At 37.2% G+C, this 23,514-nt stretch overlaps 2 protein-coding genes across 3 annotated transcripts in view; one reads left to right on the top strand and one right to left on the bottom strand.

The window, feature by feature from the left end:
* tmod (tropomodulin) overlaps positions 1 to 23,514 on the bottom strand; it is a 515,016-nt gene that overhangs the window by 86,691 nt on the left and 404,811 nt on the right. The window lies entirely within an intron of this gene.
* On the top strand, positions 1,266 to 4,712 carry LOC105663061 (uncharacterized). The gene has a single exon (XM_012289966.2). The coding sequence runs from the start codon at positions 1,266 to 1,268 to the stop codon at positions 4,710 to 4,712; it is 3,447 nt and encodes a 1,148-aa protein (XP_012145356.2).

Raw genomic sequence — 23,514 nt, 5'->3', positions numbered from 1 at the left:
CTGAAGAAAATTACGAGGCCGCGTGGAAGCATCTCTGCGAAATTTACGACAACAAACGGGTGCTCGTTTTGCGTCATGCCGCCATGTTGCGTGATACCCCCGCGATGTCTAACGATTCATCAGAAGCGATTCGAGACCTGGTGAATCACATGCAGCTGCACGTGCGATCGCTACAAGCACTGGGCAGGTCGTGGGAAGAAATGGCGAGCGATCTTTTGTGTAGCGTCGTAATTTCGAAGATGGGAAAAGAGACGCGAAGGGCTTGGGAGCGTACCTTATCGAACACCGAAGTCCCCGTTATCGACGATATTTTTAAATATCTACACAACGCGTCCCATCAGAGCAAGGACTACGCGGATGATGTTAAATCGAGAGGATATCATCAGCAACCGGATCGTTTTAGACCGCATCCAGCGCCAGCGCGTTCGTACAATTTTCCCGCGAGAACAATGCCGTCGCAACCGAGGCAACAGACATTCGTAACGCAGAAATCGGGTTCGCGATCGCCGCCAACGTCACCGCGTTCACGAAGACGACAACCGCCGGTCAACGCGAGCACCGAATCGTTTAACGTCCAGCCATCGAGGTCCGTCTCAAATGCGAAATGCCGAATATGTTCAGGACATCACGCGGAGTATCAATGTCCAACATTTAGTGCTATGGAAGTTCCGCAACGAATCGAAGCCGCGAAGAACGCTCGACTTTGCCTCAATTGCCTCAGATCGGACCACGTAATCGAGGATTGCACTTTCGGGAAGTGTCGTGTGTGCAAACGAGCACACAACACTCAGTTGCATCAGGACGCGCAACCGAACGGCGAATCGAGATCCTGACTACACCAACAAAGGTCGCATTTTGGACATGGCACCGCGTTCGTAACGGACGTGCCTACGAACGGGTTGCTAGCTACCGCGAAAGTCTATGTTCTGGACCGAGACCAGAAACCGGTAGAATGTCGAACGTTAATAGACACATGTTCAAATGCGAATTTTATTACTGACGAACTGGCATCGAAATTACGGCTAACGACTAAAAATCATACAACGACAATCGAGTCACTAAATCAATTAAGCACAGTAACCAGTAAAATCGTTTCCGCAGTTATCAAATCTAGAGTATCGAACTTTAAACGCACCCTCACATTTATCACAATACCGAAGATCTCAGGAGCTGTACCGGATCAACAAATCGATCGTCGAAAAATTCCGATTCCCGCAAATATAAATTTAGCTGACCCGCAATTTGACCAACCAAAGCCCGTTGACATGCTTATAGGCATCGGTCCGGCCTTAGCATGCTTGAGCGTTGGTCAAATAGATATTTCTCCGTCGAAAAAAAACGATTTAATTCTCCAGAAGACGTTGCTGGGATGGATAATCGGGGGGAACATATCAACGACAACGGGGAAGCATAGGACTTATATCGCTACTCCAAATTTCGATTTACAGAAATTTTGGGAGATAGAGGAGGGTCCTCAGGTACGACACCTGTCTAACGAGGAAAATGCATGCGAGAAGCATTTTCTGGAAACAACAACGCGGGATAACACGGGTCGATACATCGTAGCGTTACCGTTTAATGACCGGAAATTACAATTAGGCGAATCTCGTGCGCGCGCCTTAAATCGTTTCCTATCGTTGGAAAAGAAATTCAACCGCGATCCGGGTTTGAAACGCGAATATTCCGCCGTAATTCGGGAATATCAAGAGCTCGGACATATGAGCGAAGTTCAGCCATACGGACGAGAAGGTTTTTATTTACCGCATCACGCAGTGGTAAAACCCTCAAGCACGACCACGAAGGTTCGTGTCGTCTTCGATGGATCAGCTAAATCGAGTAGCGGTCTGTCTCTTAACGATACTCTAATGACAGGCCCCACGATCCAGGATGACCTTTTTTCACTGCTTCTGCGATTTCGTATGTACGCGTATGTCATGACCGGTGACATCGAGAAAATGTACCGGCAATTCCTCGTTCGGCCGGAGGATCGTGCATACCAAAGAATATTATGGAGAGACAACCGTGGAAATTTAGCAACGTTCGAGCTGAATACGGTAACGTTCGGTCTCTCATCAGCCCCCTACCTCGCTATCAGGTGTCTTCATCAGCTCGCGGATGATGAAAAAAGCAGGTTCCCGGAAGCAGCAGAAATCGTGAAACGAGATCTGTATGTCGATGATCTTCTCACCGGTGCGGACACATTCGAAGAAGCTCAAACGATACAACGTCAAATCTGCAGGATGCTCACGAAGGGTGGCCTCAACATACGACAGTGGGCTTCTAATGACCCGAATCTTCTCCAAGGCCTCGATGAAGACCAGATTCATCCCAAGATCTTAGGAGAGACTGCTACGGTGAAAACCTTAGGAATTGCCTGGGACGCGCGGCAAGATATTATCCTTTACACCGTCGAACCTATAGTTATCGATAAAGTTACGAAACGGTCAATATTATCATCGATCGCGAAAATATTTGATCCGTTAGGGTTATTGGCACCGGTCATTATTACCGCCAAAATACTCCTACAACGCTTGTGGCAATTGAAGCTGGACTGGGACGAGTCGATACCAGCCAGTCTTCACACTGAATGGTGTAATTTTGCCACCGAGTTTAATACGTTAAACATATGCTCGTTCAGTCGAAGAGTATCTCAAGATTCCGTCGAAAGGTTAGAACTCCATGGGTTTTGCGATGCGAGCGAGCGGGCCTATGGAGCCTGTATTTACCTTCGTTCCATTAACAATTCCGGAGACATTAAAACAGAACTATTATGTGCGAAATCGCGCGTCGCACCATTAAAAACAGTTAGTTTGGCTCGTCTGGAACTATGCGGAGCAGTTTTATTATCATCATTATATGCCACCGTTTCGAAGGCAATAACTCACAATTTCAATAGCATCAACTTTTGGACCGACTCGACAATAGTATTAAATTGGATCAACAAAGAACCTTCCACATTAAAGACGTTCGTTGCGAATCGCGTCGCGGAAGTTCAATTAAAAACGAGAATCGATGCCTGGAAACATGTTAAGTCCGAAGACAACCCAGCAGATTTAATCAGTAGAGGACAATCGCCGTCGCAGTTTCTCTCTGAGTCTATTTGGCGTCATGGACCAGCTTGGCTCGCCAGCGTCGAATCGGTCTGGCCTGAGTCTAAGTTCGTCATCACGCAAGAAATTCCAGAATCGAGACCACTGGCTTGTTTTGCAACTGTTAATCGTGACGATTCACTTTTAACCCGCTATTCATGCATTAAGAAGCTCCGTAGAATTATTGCCTATTGTTTAAGATTTCGTACATCCAACAAATTTAAAGGTCCTCTTACCGTTGAGGAAATTCGCGACGCCGACGAGCGAATTATTAAAATGGTCCAGTCTTCATCGTTCGCGCAAGAGTTAAAGGATCTACAAAACGGGTCAAAACTGCAATCTATTAGTAAATTATTGCCACTACAACCTTTCATCGATGGAAAGGGAATATTACGGGTTGGTGGTCGACTACAGAACGCAGCAATTCCATTCGACGAAAAGCATCCGATACTGCTTCCGAAAAATCATCCCATCACAGTTTTAATTATTCGCAACGCGCATTTGGAAGGACACCATCTAGGCATCAATTCCACGTTGTACAATATTCGACAGCGTTACTGGCTCATCGACGGCAAAAACACCGTACGGAAGATTGTCCGTCAGTGCGTCAGGTGCTTCCGTATTAACCCTCCGGTAACGAAATATATTATGGGCAATCTACCTGCTACGCGCATTTCGGAAAGCAGGCCCTTTACTAATTGCGGCATCGACTACTGCGGTCCGTTTTTCATAAAGGAGCGACGCGTGCGAAACCGCTCCCGTGTTAAAATCTATGTAGCGGTATTTATTTGTTTCTCAACCAAGGCCGTGCACCTTGAGGTGGTCAGCGACATGACCACGGAAGCTTTTATTGCCGCATTTAAAAGATTCATCGCGCGAAGAGGAATATGTCGAAATGTCTATTCGGACAACGGGACAAATTTCGTAGGGGCGAATAAAGAGTTACTGGACATACAACGAAAACTTCAAGAGGACGAAAAGGTTCGGCATTTTTTGGTGGATAAGCGAATTTCATGGCATTTCATGCCAGCCTTGTCACCGAACTTTGGAGGTTTATGGGAGGCCGCCGTTAAATCTTTTAAACATCACCTGAAACGCGTCGTCGGTGAGGAATTGTTTACGTTTGAACAATTCAACACGTTTGTCATTGAGATCGAGGCTATCCTTAACTCTCGTCCTCTCGTTCCGCTATCCTCTGACCCTAACGATCCCTCAGCCTTAACCCCTGCCCATTTTCTGATTGGTAATTCTTTAACGAGTTTGCCCGAGGTTGATTTTAGCGAAACACCATCGAATCGTCTATCAAAATGGCAACACATTCAGAAGGTGAAGCAGGATTTCTGGTCCAGGTGGTATAAAGAGTATATACACCAATTAAACGTGCGCCAAAAGTGGACCAGAGGCTCGCACGAGATCAAGGAGGGATCCCTTGTTGTCATGAAGGACGATCATCTACCACCGCTCCAGTGGCATCTCGGTCGTGTGGAGAAGATTCATCCCGGTCAGGACAACATCATCAGGGCAGTCACCGTTCGGACTTCCCATGGCAGCTACAGGAGGAACGTGCAGAAGTTGGCTCAGCTTCCGATAGCTGACTCTGAGGAATGCGTCACGGCATCGTAGCATTTCTCGTTTTATATCGTTTCATTGTATTATTGATTTATCTTATTTCGTGTTTTTTTTATTAGTTATTCAGCGTGATTTAGATTTAGTATTTTCCGATTAGTTACTGTATTTTGATCGGCAAGGCTCTCAAGGGGGGGAGCATGTTCCGAACGTGCTACGGAACACAATACGCGAGGATTTCGTAGGTAGTTTATGATGGGTCCGGGTAACAGTTATTTTTGAAAGACAGATTTTTAGCCATCGACGGCAATTTAGTTTTACATTTTTTCAAACAATGCCTTTAGAATTTCTAAGTTTCATTTAGTCTTCAATAACTACTCCGTCATAAACAGGGTTTTCCCGAAGGGTCACCGAGGATGGGCCTCGGTTCCGTCCTAGCGGTACTTTTTAGGACAACGTGCGTGTCACCTGGAGGGAAAAACCCCGGCGTTGCCGGCCTTCGAGATCCTCCCGTACTCATCGGTATCTTTTCCCACCCTCTTCCAAAAAAGGCGCGCTCAGGGCGCAAGAGAGGGTGGGCCCAAGTCAAGGGGCATGTTGATTGGAAAATCAACGTTTCTAATGAGAACCAATCAGCATGCCTCCTTGCACTTCCGACGTTTCGAGGAAGTAACGACGGAACGTCTCGTCAGAATTCCAACATTAGTCATCCGAGTCGGACTAAAAAGAATCTCAAGATAAGTCACCTAAATCGGACTTAGAAATTTCACGAGTCATTCGCGACGGACTTATCAATTTCACGAGTCCACCGTTTAGGACGTCTTCGAGTCAACCGTTCGGACTCATATTCAATTATTATTCAACGGATTAATTTCTGTTGAATAAACGTGCGCGAGTCAGCACAGAATGGCTGACACTTTTATCGCCAAGGTGCTTCGACCGCGGTTTAACGCTCGTCTCTGCCTTGAATTACGTTTACAGAGTTAACTTGGTGGGTTTTATCGCCGACCTTTCCAACGTCTCCACTAAACGATGACACTCTTTATTACCGTGCCGTGTTACGGAGTCTAAGCAGCAGACTGGCAAAACCGTCGCTACGGTGTCTGACTAGCACGCGAGCTGTGCTACTTCGAGTCAGTGGATGAGCTCCAACAAAAGTCGGCCACGAATAAATCAGCCAACTTTTCGCTTTGACATTGGCGAAACGAGCATTCCTACGAGGAAGGAAACCACCAACGGTATTTTTCGAGCTGATTTACTGAACTCACCTTGTATCGAACTTCATTATTTTCGTTTTTTGGCCGTTTCTCGCAAAGCATGTTTATAAATCTACGAAATACTTGATATTAGACTTTTGCTGAAAATGCAGACATTCTTTTAACGAAACAAATGTGAAAACATGTCAAAGTCAATATTCGTATCCTATTAAATAAGGAAAAGTATCTTGAAAAAATGACAAACGAGTCGGAAAAGAAGGTAGCTACTATGAAACATTTAGGAAAATCATAAATAATACTCAAAACATTTTAAGATGAGAAATGAATGTTTATTTGCATACAAACATATCTTGCATTTTTTGTACTTCGTGTTATATTATATTAATTTCTTACTACGCATTAAGTATGTGAGTGACGCACTTGACGCACCACATTCTTCGTGACCCCAATGAGTACATTGAACCCATTTTTCATATGGTTGTTGCGGATATGAAACATGTTCCATATTACGTACATCCAGCGTGTACCATGTTGGATATGTACTTCAACAAATAAATAAGATTTATACCAAGAAAAAAAGAAATCAAACGGTAATCTTTTTTTGGAATATTCAAAAACATTTAATAATAAATCATGCAAAAGTAATATCTTTTTAACTTATTTTCACTGAAAATTTGTAATATTTCTCTTGGCAAAAACTTTTGTACGTTTTGAAATAGTTTCGTATTTCAACTGATGCTCTCTGAATATAATCGTCTTTTATTTTTAATGAAATATTTTACATAATTACCAATTCATTTTATTTACTGAGATATTTAACTTATTTAACATATTTCACTTAAAAATATTAAAATTTATATTACGTTTCTGGCAAAGGTTTTGCTGCTTCAAGTTTTTTCTTCTTAATATAAAGGGAAAGTATTAAATTGAATTTTTTAAAAATTGTCGACTATGGTATTTTTTATTTTTCATCAAAATTTGTTCAATGAAAAATTTGTACTCTGATTTACAAAAATTCCATTATATTCATTTATGGATAGAATCTCTATCGGTTTTTATGTAGTGCATATAGTAGTTTAAAAACTCAATACGCGGTTTAACTCGTTTCCGTTAAAATACGTTATTGATATTTCACATAACAACAAAATATATTTTCTATGAATTTCCTCTGTATAAGCTTGATACTACACAGGGAATTTAATTCTCATAAAAAGAAATGAAATAAATACATATATGAACCGATAAAAACGTGTTATACTAATTAACAACAAACTCCACATCATGAAAAACAAACATTTTTAGCAACAATATTTAATATTGGAACAGAGTACATTGAATATAAACCAGTTTTTAGACTGGAAATAAGTTGCAAGAATAAATGGTTGAAAGGTAGAAAATATAGAAACATTATCCGCTTATCTCTTTAGTACAGAAATTCTACTTATGAATTGTCATTTTTAAGTTTTTCAGTTTTGCCAACAACCTATCAGATGAAAGCAGACATGTTACGTAAAAATTTAAAAAATTGATCGGAAGTATAAAAAGCTTAAAGGTTAATGTAAGAAATAAACATTTCAGTTGACCAGTATATAAAGTAGAAATGAAACATTAATTAACCTGAAATCACAGTACTTCGAAATGAGATCATAATTCAAAGAGTCACTGAGATTGGTTATTTTCAAAATTTGACCTGAAAATATAACGCAACTTTCTTGACGCTTTTAATACGGTCATTGAAGTAAATAGGTTTGCTGGTCGAAAAATACTGATACATCAAAAGTGATTTGCACAATAGAAGTTCGGATAGTGGTTATAAAAAGTACCTCTGTTTTATGGACGATAAAATAAAATGCATCTTTTTTATGCAGAGCTTCATTGAGAACAGAACCGATTTTGAATTTAAATTACTGGATAATAATAAAAGATTCTTTTATAAAGGAAAAACGACTTTTTTAAAAACACTTTAATCATGAAAATGCTTTTTTGAATTTTCTAAATTTCTAATATTTTCAGTTGTTGAAATTTAAAATCACTGATATTTTGAACTTCTGACTTTTTTGCTTTCTACATTTATAAATATGAAAATGTGAAGGTAACAAGTTCTTAAGTAGCTAAGTATGTAGATTTCTAAGTTTCTAAATTTCTAAATTTCTAGATTTATAGATTTCTAGATATCCAGATTTCCACATTTCCACATTTCCAATTTCTAAATTTACAAATTTCCAAATTACCAAATTTCCAAATTTCCAAATTTCCAGATTTCTAAATTTCTAGATTTCCAGATTTCAAGATTTCCAGATTTCCAAATTTCCAAATTTCCAAATTTCCAGATTTCTAGATTTCTAGATTTCTAGATTTCTAAATTTCTACATTTCTACATTTCTACATTTCTACATTTCTACATTTCTACATTTCTACATTTCTACATTTCTACATTTCTACATTTCTACATTTCTACATTTCTACATTTCTACATTTCTACATTTCTACATTTCTACATTTCTACATTTTTACATTTTTAGATTTAGATATCCAGATTTCCAGATTTCCACATTTCCAAATTTTCACATTTCCAAATTTCCATATTGCTAAATTTCTAGATTTCCGAATTTCTACATTTATAAAGTTATAAATAGTATATAAATATAAAAATTTCCAAAATTATAAATTTCTAAACTTTTCAATTTTTTAATTTTCACATTTTTAAATTCTTAAAGTGCGTAGCCGGATAAGAAGGTCAAAAGTGCTTTCGAACCATATTAATGAATGAACATATCAGTTAATAGATCATTCAAAGGAAATCATATCTGCCAAGTTTGAAGCCGCTACCCCCTATATGAGGGGTAGTTACCCCTTTTGTTGTACCGTACGTAAAATTTTGAAAAAAATCAAGGATATTCTGCTCTATGGCATACGTGTTTATAAATTTTTGTAGAATTTTTAAATGCAAAATAACTCTTTAAAAAATTCTAAGAGTTTACAAATATTTTTTTTAAATATAAATCATCAGATGACTACGTTTACATATTTGCAGTAAACGTTCTTTGTCAGGATTATTAATCTGTAATTTTTTCAGAGTTTTTTAAGTGGTGGAAGACGGTTGCAAAAATCAAAAACCGATATCTGGTTATATTATTATCTTAATTTTTCACAAAACCGTGTACATATTTTTATACTTGTAATATTTTGTTAAAATTATTGATATATAATTTTTCATGTTCTTTATGGAAGTATATCATGTATGAAAATAAGTGCAAATCGATATTTTCTAACTTTCTATTCGGGACTTCAAATTCAAGGATTTCTAAATTCGATCATTTGAACGGTTGTAATATTTATATCTCTGAATTTAAAAGGAAATTGCTTTCACTTTAAAGCCTTTAAGGATTGTAATTTTAAACTTCTAGATTCCTAATTTTCTAAATTTTCAAATCCCCAAGGTTAAAATGTGAATTTGTAAAATAGGACATCTATAATTTTGAAGATCGGTACTGCAACGAAATTATCATCCTCCGTTATCTGAGATCAGTTTGACCTACTGACATTTCTAATGTATTGCCGTCGCTGACATACTTAAAACGCAGTATACTAAACAAATTCTTAATAAGTTCACTAGTTGGCTCTGTACCAATCGCATTCTCCAATTCCTTCAGAGCATCCTTTCATCCTTTTAGAGGTTCTTATTCTTGTTCTCAGTTCTTCCTATTGTTTCATTCCTTTTTGTATTCAGATCCATTGAGATAATGCGGCTAACTCTATTTTTGGCACGTTTGAAACCTCTCAGATTCAACTTTAGATAAATTGAGACGCTGCATGGTCTTCTTCCACAAAATTAACATTTTGGAAAGTCGGCAAGTACCGCAATATTTTATTCATGAATAGCACTCGTTGCTGTAAAATAGAAATCGTGGAGAACTTCAATCACGAATATAGATTTTTGTACTGCAATCAAGAAATATTTGTTATGGCTCGACAGCACGAATCTGACCTGCAGCTAACAGTAAATTATTTTATCTGAAACATTGATCTAACACGTGACTAATTTTATTTGCACTAAATTTGACTATAATCTGTTATTTGGAACGCTTGTACCACTCACAGTAGGGATTATTCGACCAAACAAATTTCTTTTTTATCAGAGAACCTTGCCATTATGTTCACTCTTGTAAGTAAGTAACATGGTATCTTTTTATGTATTTTTAGATTAAATATTAAGGGTTACCACTAGCTATGAAGTTCTGTACTTTATCAACAGAAAAATGTTCTAGACATATTATAATTTAAAAACATATTATTATTTAATGTGCTAAGTGTTAAATATGTTTATTTAATATTAGATTATTATAAAGTAAATTTCTGAATTTCTAAAAATAACTAGTTTACATTTATAAAAGCCTATTTTGCAAATAATGGACAGATAAGGTAAAAGCACCAGCAGTTGACACTGTACCAGTACTTGACACTTTTTCAAAAAAAGTAAATAAATAAGGAAACCACAATACATCAAACCTTATTAATCTGTATATTGTCACGCTTTAGTGGCTTAATTGCGAACTATTGTACATATCCGCTATTCAAAAATGTAATAGTAACTGATTAACCAAACTTTCGCACGGCTCTTACGATTTTTCAGTGTTTTCTTATATAAATCGCTAAGGATTTGGTTAAAATGTAAGTATTGCAAGTGTGTATTATTTAGTAATTGTGAGCATTTGTATCGTCGAAATCTTTCCAACATGGAGAAATTTCATTTTTCAAGGAATAGATGAATTCGATTGAGGAAGAGGGTAAATAAAAATTGTTTAATCGTAATTGAGCCTTAAAAGTCATGATCGTTTATTGGCTCTAGTGATTTGAATTAGGGGAAAAAGCCTTGCGGCATAAAAAACCCCTTACAAAATTATGTATTCGTTAATGATTCTACGATGAAAATGTGTACGAGTATGTGTACGTTGTGTTGATTGCGTATTGAATGAGGAGAACAAGGTCTCGCTCAATGTTGTTCGATTGAAGGAGAATAGGGTCTCGCTCAACGTTGTTCGATTTGAGTGATAATTCATGTTGCGTGAGATTATTCACGATGATCGAGTTGAGAATGTAGGACTCACTCGAATAATGTTGATGTGTACGTTTAACCACCCTACCGTGGCCTGTTCGAGGGTGTAGGGCTCGCCCGAACAGTGTACAGTGTATGTACGTTTAACCACCCTACCGTGGCTTGTTCGAGGGTGTAGGACTCGCACGAACAGTGTACAGTGTATGATTTAACCACCCTACCGTGGCCCATTCGAGGAGTGCAGGGTCTCGCTCGAATGGTGTTGTGTATGATTTCCGAATCACCCTGCATTGGTTATGCTACGTTGCGTTACGCGGAAACTTCTAAGTCACGATTGACTTCTTCGACTCTCGATCCGAACCGTGCAAGCTTCAACGTTCGACTGTGTCTTTCGTTGTACGAAAGATCGCCTAAATACCCTCGCGTTTCCGACGGTAACGGTTAGGAAGAACTCTATGCTTTTGTTTGCCCAAAACTGTTTTTAAAACGAAAAACTCAGCTGTTAGCTGATTTATGGTATGTACATGTCTACGGTAAGATTCGTTCGGACCGGATCTGATAGACAATAGGGTACTCGGTGACCCGTATTCCGAAGTAAAAACTATTGACGGTGGCCTACGCGCCGACCGCTTGGGCCCTGCAATAAATTGCTTAGCCGCGGCATAGGTTTCGGTTCGCGACCGAACAGCATTCGTTTGTGCTGTTTGAAACTTAAAAAGAGGTTTATTTATTAAAATTGGCAACAAACTATGCTAAGTTGTCTAAATACACTCCGTGTCAGCTACTGAAACTTATAATGGTCTATTATTCAGTAGTTGACATGGAGTGTCAATTATTAAATTACTACGTGTCAACTACTGATTTTGTTCTTCTGTCAATTTTGAGATGCCTCCTACTGAGATGCCTCGATTTCATAAAACTCCGTATAAAACGGCAGCTAGGAAATTTAGTGTTCCTAAAGAAAAATGGTCCCAGCCAAAGTATTGACTGATGCAGAAGAAAATGCAATAAAAAACTGTTATAAGGATAACACCGATATGAGGAGTGTTCGAACTTTTCATATTAAATATTTATTATTAACTCTACATATTAAACCTTAATTATTAAATATTTTTTTGTAAACTTACTCAAGAATAATCTTTTTTAAATGTTCAAAAAAATTCTGTATTCACACATTATCAAGACTAGTTCATTAATTGGATTTTCTCCCTACGTCAACTACTGAAACAAAAGAATATTAACTACTAAACGACTTCCATTCAATATCTTGACGTATCTCTTGTCAGATTTCTTCACATTTCTTAAAAGATGACATCACGTAATTTTTTTCGAAAAATATAAGAAAAAATATACAACCAAATTTGTTAATTTTCACCTTAACTCTCAAGAAAATCAGGGTTGAAGATCTACTGTGTTCCATTCCTATTATGACAATGTTATCTTTTGTCGAGCGACGTAAACGCTTATTGTGCCTCTAAACAATGTCTACACAGGATGCGTTTTTAAAGAAAAACACAGTCAAAGTTTTCAGTGAGAAAAATTTTATTTTTTCAGTTATAAAATTGCGTATAAAATATTAGGTACAATGAATATTCGATATGTGCACAAATGATCTGTACGATATGTGCACCAGTTCAGACCCGAGAATGGTGCACATATCGAATATTTACTGTATTATGAGATACACGATAGTTATGTTGATCTGATTGCCAGCTAACTGTGTACCATCGCTAACGTGTTTTGATTTCACAATTCCTTAAATTACGTAATTAATTTTTTACACTAATTGGTTCTTACTTTTGGTATATTTACTTTACATTTTTATTTTAATGCATTCTCAAAATTGGAAATCAATGTAAAGTCTAGAGACCTTGGAGGCCAGTGATGAAGCTCAATGGGATTACATCACTCAATAGAAAAAACATTGCTGTAATAGCACAGCAATAGCAATAAATTTAATTTACTTGTCCAAATTAAATTTACTTGTCTAGAAATTTTATTTTACAATTTTTTCTCATTTTTTTACGAGATATCTTATACCTCATTTTCCATAGCTGATGCTTGCTTCTACACGTTGCTCAGCTGAATCCTATTGTACAATTAATCCTATACATATAATTATCACACAATTTTATACGAGGATATGTAAAATCACATGTAATTAATAGCAATGTAATTATAACTATACTATTAATCATTAACTATTGTCTACAGTGAACCTTGTTAAAGATCCATAAATTATCTTCTCGTCTAATTTATATTTTACGACACGCTATGTAGATATTAATTTTCATAGCCTTAAATCATTGTAACCCATTTACAGGATTTCAACGATTTTTAAGACTACCAACATTCTCAAAACACTATTCTATCTATGTTGCATCGTCTTAGAGTACGATGCAGCTATCTTTTCATATATTTACAAGGCAATAGACCGAGGATCTCGAACTGACCGTGCAGGCAATAAGTTTATGAAGCCATTGACCATTTTTCGTTAGCAAAAAATACCTTCGCGTCGGTACCCAAGTTTACTGCTTGGGACCAGCATGTTTAATTTCCTATTCCGTTATTTTCAATCATCGTCGTCAGGGTCAGAGTGCTTTTTCACCTTATTACCTGCCACGGTTTTTTCCCAAATCGCGGAATCCCTCGTGCGTCACCCCTTGGTCGCGGCTACTTCCAGGGAGGAGGACATTTCTTGTGCGAGGGAGGTGACCATTTCTTACGAGGGCGGTCACCTCTCAAAAATCACAACCAATAAGAAAACACACCCCTTCCCGAATTACCGATTCCGAGTTAACATCGACAGTCACTTTGGCGAAAGACGACAGAACACGATAATATTTCATACAACACGTAGCTAAATCAAGAAAAGAACACGAATATATCTTCAACAACACGTATCTAAAACACGAAAAGTACACGATAATATCTCGAATAACGAACCTTCAAACGAATCATCACATCACGAACTATCACTTAAAACCAGGCTCAGAGCTCGTTAAATCGTGACTGGGTCAGAACAGTGTCGGGTGCCCGAATCCGCGCTGTTTACGCAACAATCTAGTTTAACCTATTTCATAATACGAAAGTATAACCTAGTCTCCGTACTATGACTCTCAGATTAATGGCGTCGAATGTATCCAGTACAAATTTTTGTGGCTTGCTGCCAAGCATGGTAGTTATCCCGTACCGTTTAATTTTTATGACTATAATGCAATTGTTAATAATTTAAACCTTCAAACACTACGTTATGGAAGAATAATGCTCGATGTTATATTCTATTATAATGAAATAAAATAAAATATACATAATAAAAGGTATATCTTGCCTGATGATAATCCAGCTTTTCTCTTCGAATATCCTGTGAACTTGTTTACGATTCTATATTGTAATTCGTACTCAATAATATCGAATTAATTACGATTATTTCAATTGCATAAATCGAACCGGTAATTTCATTAATTCTGTTTATTATAATACTGTATACTTATAATACTGATATACGCTGTATTTATAAGCTTCATAGCATTCGTAAGACACTTGTCAGCCATTTGCAATTCTTAATTATTTAATATTTTCCTATTGATGTGCGACATATAAATTTTATTTATGTTACATTTTTTTTTCTGCACCGGTTAGGTTAAATCTAAATTTATGTCTTATTTGTCCTAATAATTGTAAAACTGTAAAACATGTGAAATCTTCTTCTTCATATTTGTACAAAAAGAGTGTTAGACAATAAATAAACAAATACATAAATAAAATATAATTATTTTAAAAAGTGGACATAATGCACTGTCCCTTTTAGATACAGATTTTAAACGAATCTTATTTCGTCAATAGTTACGTTGCTCTACGATCGATTTGCACGTCAAAAATGGCCACAATTTTTCCCCGTCCGCTCGATAAAATACATTCGATTAAAGGCGCTCACATTCGAGCTCAATTTTCTAGCGAGAAAATAACGAACCAACGGACGATTTTTCTCACGTAGGAAAAAAAAGAAAAGCAAAAACCTCGAAGAGCGCGTCTGGTGTGGGTTCGTGTAATACGTTCGCCGACAAATTGAACAAGCGCCGGTGAAGATCGTGGAAGCGGCTTCCCTCCCAGGACAGACAAAGCGATCTCTGTTAATTGAAATGCAGTTTGTGCGCAATCAACACTTCATCTCTTGAATTCCATTTCCTATTGTGATTCCCTGTTTGAGCTACAACGCTGCCGTGACAGTGTCTGCGTGCACTGAGGAGCAGTTAGTATAGATTGACAGGCTGGCACGTGCTAAGATTGATTAAAGTCTTACTTCGGGATTAGACGGTACATGACTATAATTTAAAAGTGGAAATAAATAAGTTTGCAAAGAGCAAAGCTAAAAGAACATTATCATGATCAAAATCTTACTTCTTGATAAAATATATTAAAAGTAGATATTTATAAAAGTTATGAATTGTAATGATATTTTTATTCATGTTTGCTAGTACATAATAGGTCTGTCGTTGGAAAAAGAAAGGAAGAAAGGAAAGAGGAAATTTCTTTTAGGGACTTTTGAGAATTTAAGAATTTGGATGTTGGAAGTCTAGGGATTTGGGGATTTAGGTATTTGGTAATTCAGAGATTTGATGAGTTAGACATTTGGGGATCTGGAGATTTGGGAATTTGCAAATTTAAGCATTTAATGATGTATGGACTTGGGAATGTAGGGATTTCAGGATTTAGGAATTTTGAAATCGAGGGATTTGGGAATTTAGCTATTTGAAGGTATGGAGATTTGGGAATCTAGTGATTTCAAGATTTACGAATTTGGGAATCTAAGCACTTGAGGATATAGCAATTTTAGGATTAAGGAGTTTGGAATTGTAGGCATTTGGGGATATAAGGATTTCGTTTATAAGGGTTTTAGGATTAAGGAGTTTGGGAATGTAGAGATTTCAGAATTTAGGAATTTGGGAATCTCGGCGTTTAGGTATATAGGAATATCATGGTTTAAAAATTTTGGAACCTAGGAATTTGGGGGAATAAAGTTTTGGAATCATAAAGATTTGAAGACTTAGGAATTGGGGGATCTAGACATTTAGGGATATAAGAATTTTAGGATTAAAGAATTTTGGAACCTAACAGTTTAGGAGTATAGAGATTTGAATATATAAGGATTTGTAGGTGCAGGGATTCAGGGATTTTGAAAAGGAAATGATTACCTTCCTTTTTTGCCTTCTTTTCCCAACGACCTGGTATGGGGAAAGAAACGCAAGAATGTGACTAGCACCAGTTACTGGCATAATGTAGACGCGCCCTTAGGAGGACATTAGGAAGACTTGGAACGACATCGCTAAAAGCTACTAAAGGTACTCTCGGACTCTGACGTGCTCAGAGCGTTACATACTGTTCGCAATCCTGAATCTGGCGCGTGGAAGGCTGATCCAGGTTCAAGAAACGTGCCATCTACCCTATGTTTAACAGTTTCAATGTGACCACTGATCATTGATCTAGTTTTTTGACTCAATGGTTATGCGTGACCGTTCCAGCCAATAATTCTTACTGCTAAAGGTACTATGGTCAACCAATGAGTTGGCGCGTAGGAAAACGACCCAGAATAAAAGAAGTCAGTCAGTCGCTCCTTTTATCCCCGTCTTGAACATTTTTTAATTTGCATTAAATCACTCACTCTCGCGACGTTTGATGCCTGCCATTGTTTTTGACATAATTGATATGCGTAACCGTAGTAGACCCTACTGTAAGGATCTAGACCTTACACAGAATAGAGAAATTGTTTTAAATTTTCAAAATGCGTTTAATATTATCGTCGGATTACTCACTTCGTCACTCACTCAGAACTAGAAATCGTAACGTGAGGTTCCCGTACTTTACTAACGGTTTTATGGGGCACAAATTCCCACTTTTTAGAAAAATTTAATGACCGTTATCTGCTAGGACCAGGATGGCCAGAGCCCGTTACCATCCTAGACGTGACACTCCAACTTTTGTTTTCGCTTGTGTTTATAATAAGCCTGTTGAAGGCGACTCGCTCATCGTCATGTTAACCATAAATCCCATCGCTTGTTCTTACACTACCGCCAAAAATATTGTGAGTCTAGGCGTGTGAGACTAGGTGTCCATTTTCTATTTTGACCGATTGGGTCTGTAGTCCTTCCATAGTCCAACTTAAATGCCCAAGTCAAATGAATCGGCGGTAGGGTTACGATTCCGACAGAGTATTTCGAGTGTGGATAGTGTACAAGTATGGCGGTCGACAAAGGATAGTTTAAACCTGTATATTCACCAGTGATTTATTTGCAATAAATATTTTGACCCATCTCTGCGATACATTCGTCTGTATTTTCTTGTGATATATTGTTTTTCATTTTCTTATCAATTATTTGTAATAATCATTTCCGTAATACATACTCTTTAAATATAGGGATATGTTGTATACTCATATATATAGTGGCATATAATAAAAATGATTATTTTGTAGAATAATCATTTGCCTGAAAATTCTTTTCTTTTTCAACTTTTCAACGTTGTAAAATCGATGCAAACACCTCGAAAGGCAATATTAGTAATATACAGCAAATTTACTACAAATACATTCCAAATTATTAGACGTTGACATGCAATTAATTAGATATATTTGATTTAAATTTCCCGCTCGTTTACACAACCAATTTAAAGAAACAGACTTTTCCAGAGATCAAAGGTGCCGACAAAGAGTGCCGCCTTTGATTCCATCCCTACTCTGTGGTATAGATTCTATAGATCTTCAGATTCTCGGAACTTGCTCTAGGTTATAACCAACAACTAGCGAGAAGCGGGCACTCTATTGAAGCGGCCTGGTCTCTGAAGCCCTTTGTTATGGGTGGTGAATTTAGCAATTCCAAACAGTAATTAGAGTCATTATTAATTTGTACCCGCAGGAACATATTGGTTCGACCGTCAGATTCTCGAGGTTTTGGCTGTAGGTTAGCAACTAGTAAGAAGCGGAGTTCTCTATTGAAGCGATCTGGTCTCTGCACTCTGTTGTTTTAAGTGGCAATGCCAATGTTTCGTCTAATGCACAATTCATATAAAAGCAGACTCAGATGAATAATTAACTATTCTAAGTCGGTCAGTTAAGCGAATCTCGTGAAACTTAGCGTTTGATGCTATATTTAATATAGCATCAGACAAAGAATTATTTTTTTGAAGACGGAAATTCTATAATTAATTATTCGTACGCGGCGATTCAATTAGCGATTCACGATTAGTATTTTGTTACTCTAAACCGGACGTTTAGTTCTTCTACTATAAAATATTACTAGAATTCAATTATTATTACGTGCAGAATTTATAATATCTAAACATACATATATTTACTTTTTATATTCTTAAAATTGTCATTTGTAATTTTAACTCTACTTATGTTTAACTGAATAAACTAAATTATTGATAAAATAATTTTCAGAAAAAAAATACACCGACTTCGAAATGCACTAAAAAGTATAAAATAATTTCTATTTCCTAATGAAGTAATTTCTATTTCTTTGAATCATACAATTACGTCACAGATATGAATTAAACCTATTTACTCGTTAGGCAGTATATTAAATACATTTCAACCTTTTCGGAGGCGGCGCAAAATTAAAAGATTTTTTTGAGCATGTCAACCTTTGGACAGCCGAACATAGGCAAAGCTTGTATAGCCATTTTTTTTTCTATACATATAACTCGACAGCACGCCGCGAAGTAGGTGTTAATGCGTATAAAATGTAACTATGGTCTATCTAGCCCTTTGCGGACGGGACGGTTCGAAGTGAACCGTGGGGCCGAGCTCCTGCCGCGATAGTCATTAAAAATTGCCGGCGTATATTTCTGCCTAAACGCGGTTTTCGTTCATAGCATTCCAAGTCAAATTCTGGACATATTATATGTACATGCACAGATTTACGTGCATGAACACATGTACGCGTTTCTCGGCTCAATCAACTGTTTTCGCCAAACGCATATATGAGTTCTTCGGCCAATTTGATGATTTACGTAGAACGCATATATGCGGCGGTAGTCCGCAAAGGGCTATGTTCATAGAGTATGCGACGGAAAGACTTGATCGCCGCATATACTATAAAGCTAGAGCCCATCTGTCGCAAATTTGGTAATTCCCGCGTCGTGGGCTCCGTTTATAGGTTCTTAGATCCATGGCTTCTACACGCGAACGAAGTCGATTCAATTTCATTTATATCAGAAACGTTGATCAAATGAAGATGCAGTCATTACATTTACGTATATTACCAGATATATCTATAATGGTTCGTATTCTTTCTCGGGATTTATTAATTTCCAATACGCCATACCACAATCAACTGGTTATTGGCAGCAACGTTTACTGAGGTATTTTTAATTTTGCGCCGCCTCCGAAAAAGTTGAAATGTATTTAATATACTGCCTAACGAGTAAATAGGTTTAATTCATATCTGTGACGTAATTGTATGATTCAAAGAAATAGAAATTACTTCATTAGGAAATAGAAATTATTTTATACTTTTTAGTGCATTTCGAAGTCGGTGTATTTTTTTTCTGAAAATTATTTTATTTCACGCTTTTTAGTGGAATGGGAAGAATTGTATAGGATACTGTGAGGCAGTTCTTCCGGGCTTTTTTTTTGTCTGCGTAAATGCCATGAACATAATTAAGTAAAAGACAACATGGATATTCGTTTTTCAACTTTTTTTGCAACAATAATCCTTTGCAACTAAAAAATGAAAAAATTTTTAATAATCGTATCAATGGGGAGTTTGACTCCACAAGATGCGAAAGGCTTTGTTCCGATCGGACCACCCACCTAGGAAAAACCGCCGAACATGCATACAAAAAATAATCCTTGCAACTAAAAAATAAAAAAAATGTTTGTTAGAACGGTAGGGAGACTGTACCAAGCAATGGGAATAATACACCAACGTCAACGTGAACTCATCTTGCTGCATAAGTTTTGTGTCAAAGCGGCAAAGCTTAGTTAGTGTTTTGGTACAGTGCATTGTAATTGCACTTTCTTGTCTTTCCCGTGCATAGCACGGGGCGTTCCACTAATCATAATAACAATAGTTATTCGCTAATATCACGAAAACTAAAGTTTTCCGTCAATTATGCATAAGGAAAAACTCGTTTAGAATCATGCTACTAATAACGTATTAGAAGGACATAAAAATCGTTCGAAGTTGGCTTCAAAAGTTAACAACAATTTCTGTAATATCTCGAAAACAAAAGCTTTCCGTCAATTTTGCAAGAGGAAAAAGTTGTCCAGAACCACGCCCCTAAAAACATATTCAAAGGACATTAAAATCGTTCGAAGTTGATTTCAAAAGTTAACAACAATTCTTGCTAATATCTCGAAAACTAAACATTTCGGCGAAATTTGAATATGAACAAAATTGTTCAGAACCATGCCCCTGACAACATATTAAAAGGACATTAAAATCGTTCGAAGTTGATTTCAAAAGTTAATAACAATTTTTTTCGCTAATATCTCGAAAACTAAACATTTCCGCGAAATTTGTATATGAACAAAATTGTACAGAATCATGTCCGCGATAAGATATTGAAAGCGCACTAAAATCGAGAAAAGTTTATTTTAAAAGTTGCCGGTTTTTCTGCAATAACAACACTTTGCAATTAAAAAATGAAAAATTTTTTGATTATGGTACCAATGGGGAGTCTGAACCCATCAAATGCAAAAGGCTTCGTTCCGATCGGTCAACCCAGTTAGGCGTAATCGGTGAACATATATAGAAAAAGAAAAAAGTTGCCGGTTGTTTTGCAATAACAACACTTTGCAATTAAAAAATGAAAAATTCTTTGATAATAGTACCAATAGGGAGTCAGCACCTACCATATGCAAAAGGTTTCATTCCGATCGGTCCATCCAGCTAGGCGCAATGCGCGAACATACATAGAAAAAAGAAAAATGTTGCCGGTTTTTTTGCAATAACAACACTTTGCAATTAAAAAATGAAAAATTTTTTGATAATGGTACCAATGGGGAGTCAGCACCTTCCATATGCAAAAGGTTTCATTCCGATCGGTCGACCCAGTTAGGCGTAATCGGCGAACATACATAGAAAAAAAAAAAAAAAAATATACTGGTCGAATTGAGTAACCTCCTCCTTTTTCGAAGTCGGTTAAAAACTATTAACCTGTAGATTTCACTTTTCAATCACACGTTGCACGGATCACATATCCCTTAAAATATATGTAGTTAAATACGAGTCGTTCGAATATGTACAATAAATTATGTATTATGAACATATGTGTTACGAAGTAAAAGCGTGTGGTGGAAGAGGCACTGCCCACAACCTAACCTTATAAGAAATTTATGCTAATTTGAAGTCATGTTTGAATGAATTAAAATAGAACTACAAGTTGGATAAATCGTGTGGATAAACAGATGAAGCTTACAATTTATTTTATTCTAATATCAGCAATTAAGGTAACTCTTAGCCAATCTACACACATGCCCTTACAATTGCAATAAATACGTAGAATTTATATCACAATCCTAAAACATCATTTAACAGGATACAGTATAAACATAACTCATGTTACTATGATTCTCAACCCACCACCCGTCACAACGAAAACGGTGTACAATTTAAAGCCCTTAGTGCCAGTCGCATCTTATAGCTGTTTCTTTTCTTCCGAAAGTCTATTTTTTATTTAAAAATATCGAGAAAGTAACACAGCAAAGAAAATATAAACGATTGCCGAGGGAAATCGAACATTTCCAGAAGGAATGTACCAAGGAAATTCGTCAGTTTTTCTTCCGTCGAGACGTCTTTGAAGTCACGGGTCAAGAGTTGCGATGGTCGTGACAGGAAATACTTGGTGGTTCCTCTCCCGACGGGATAATACATGCAAATATAATCCGGCGGGCTTTCACGGTGCATTTAATGTTTCACGAGCGTGCGGAATGGATATTGCACAGTCGTGCAATAGCGCGTGCGCTTGTACAAAATTTTCGGGGGCGCTAGTGGGCCACCTGCCTGAATTATTGCACACAGCACTGTTAGCTTACTATGTTGTCCTTTGGCTTACAGGATTACGATCAAACGATTTCCAAACAAGCTTTCTTCGCGTATGCACGCGTATGCATGGTGTGCCACGTGGTGTAAACTGCTGGTCGACTGCTGTTCATATGGTGGTGAAACAGTATTTCGCCGAGTAATATTCTCGTAAAAATGATAATGAAAATATAGTGTCAGAAAGATAAAAATAGACGAACAGCCGAGGCAGGCCATGTGCTTTTCATCAGCGTATTTCCCCTCCCCTAGGGGAAGTTTCTGTTGAATTATTAAAACTTTTGGTTATAAGCAAAAATGAATTTTTAAGAGACACTGTTAAGAGACACTGAGTAAATTGTAAAGAAAAGGGGCTAAGGTAATAATCAAAGTCAGTGGATCTCTAGCTGTATTTAGACCTAAAGGCTTATGTAAGGGAACGTTCATGTTATGGCACTAACTGACGCCGCTGGCTTCACTAGTAAATAGTTTAATTTTTGTGTTTTTTACTTCGCCTGTATTAGGTATTTTGTTGAAAAAGGAATGCGAGGAAGGAAAGAACCATTTTGGAATTTTAAAATATGAAGGTGTGTGCAATTTAGTGATTTGAGGATTTAGAAATCTGGCAATCCAGCAATTTGGGATTTAGCGATTAGGGGGTTTAGGGATTTGAGGATTTGGGATTTTGGGAATCTAGGAATAGATTTTTGGAATTTTTGAAGGATGTAGGAATATGGGGATGTAGGGATCGCAGGATTTTGGAATTTGGGAATTTAGCGATTTGGGAGTGTAGAGATTTGGAGATGTAGGAATTGCAAGATTTAGAAATTTGGAAATCTAGGTACTTGGATGTGTAGGGGTTTCAGAATTTAGAAATTTAGGATCTGAGGATATAGGGATACAGAAAGTTTGAAATGTAATGATTTGAAGATGTTGGAATTTGGGGGTGTAGAGATTTGGGGATGTAGGGATTTCAAGATTTAGGAATTTGAGAATCTAGGCATTTGGGGGTGTAGGGATGTCAGTACTTATGAATTTGGGAATTTGAGGGTATAGAGATTTGGCGGTGTAGGGATTCGGGAGTTTAGAGATTTGGCGTTGTAGGGATTTAGGGATGTAGCCATTTGAGGATTTTGGAAAGAATATTGTTTTTTTTTTCTCCTTGTCTTCCTTTATCAGCGATAGGCCTAATACAAGACAAGCAAGAAACGCAAAAATTCGACTACCGAATGGCAAGGTTACTTGCACCATTTTCTAGCATAATATATACATACGCCTTAATATAAACGTTGCAGACCCAGGCCATCGTTTTCGTTTCTGGAAGTGACCGCTAGATTTTCTGTTGTGCACTTTCAAAAATCCTTGTTAACTCAGTCTGCATAGTGTTATGACGTCTTTCTGAACTTATAAAATGAAAATAGTTTCAGTGACAAATATATCACATTTTATTAAATTTAATTCTACAATCTAGCAGTTTCTTCAGGTTCAAGTATCTTAAACAATGGTCATACCAGCAGGGACGAATGTCTTCATGTTCTCAGGACGAATTTGGGTCGTTGAAGACA

Source organism: Megachile rotundata, chromosome 14 (genome assembly GCF_050947335.1).
Source record: "Megachile rotundata isolate GNS110a chromosome 14, iyMegRotu1, whole genome shotgun sequence".
Taxonomy (NCBI): Eukaryota; Metazoa; Arthropoda; class Insecta; order Hymenoptera; family Megachilidae; genus Megachile; species Megachile rotundata.
Note: the sequence above shows the minus strand (reverse complement) of the source record. Positions and strands in the feature narration are given on the sequence as shown.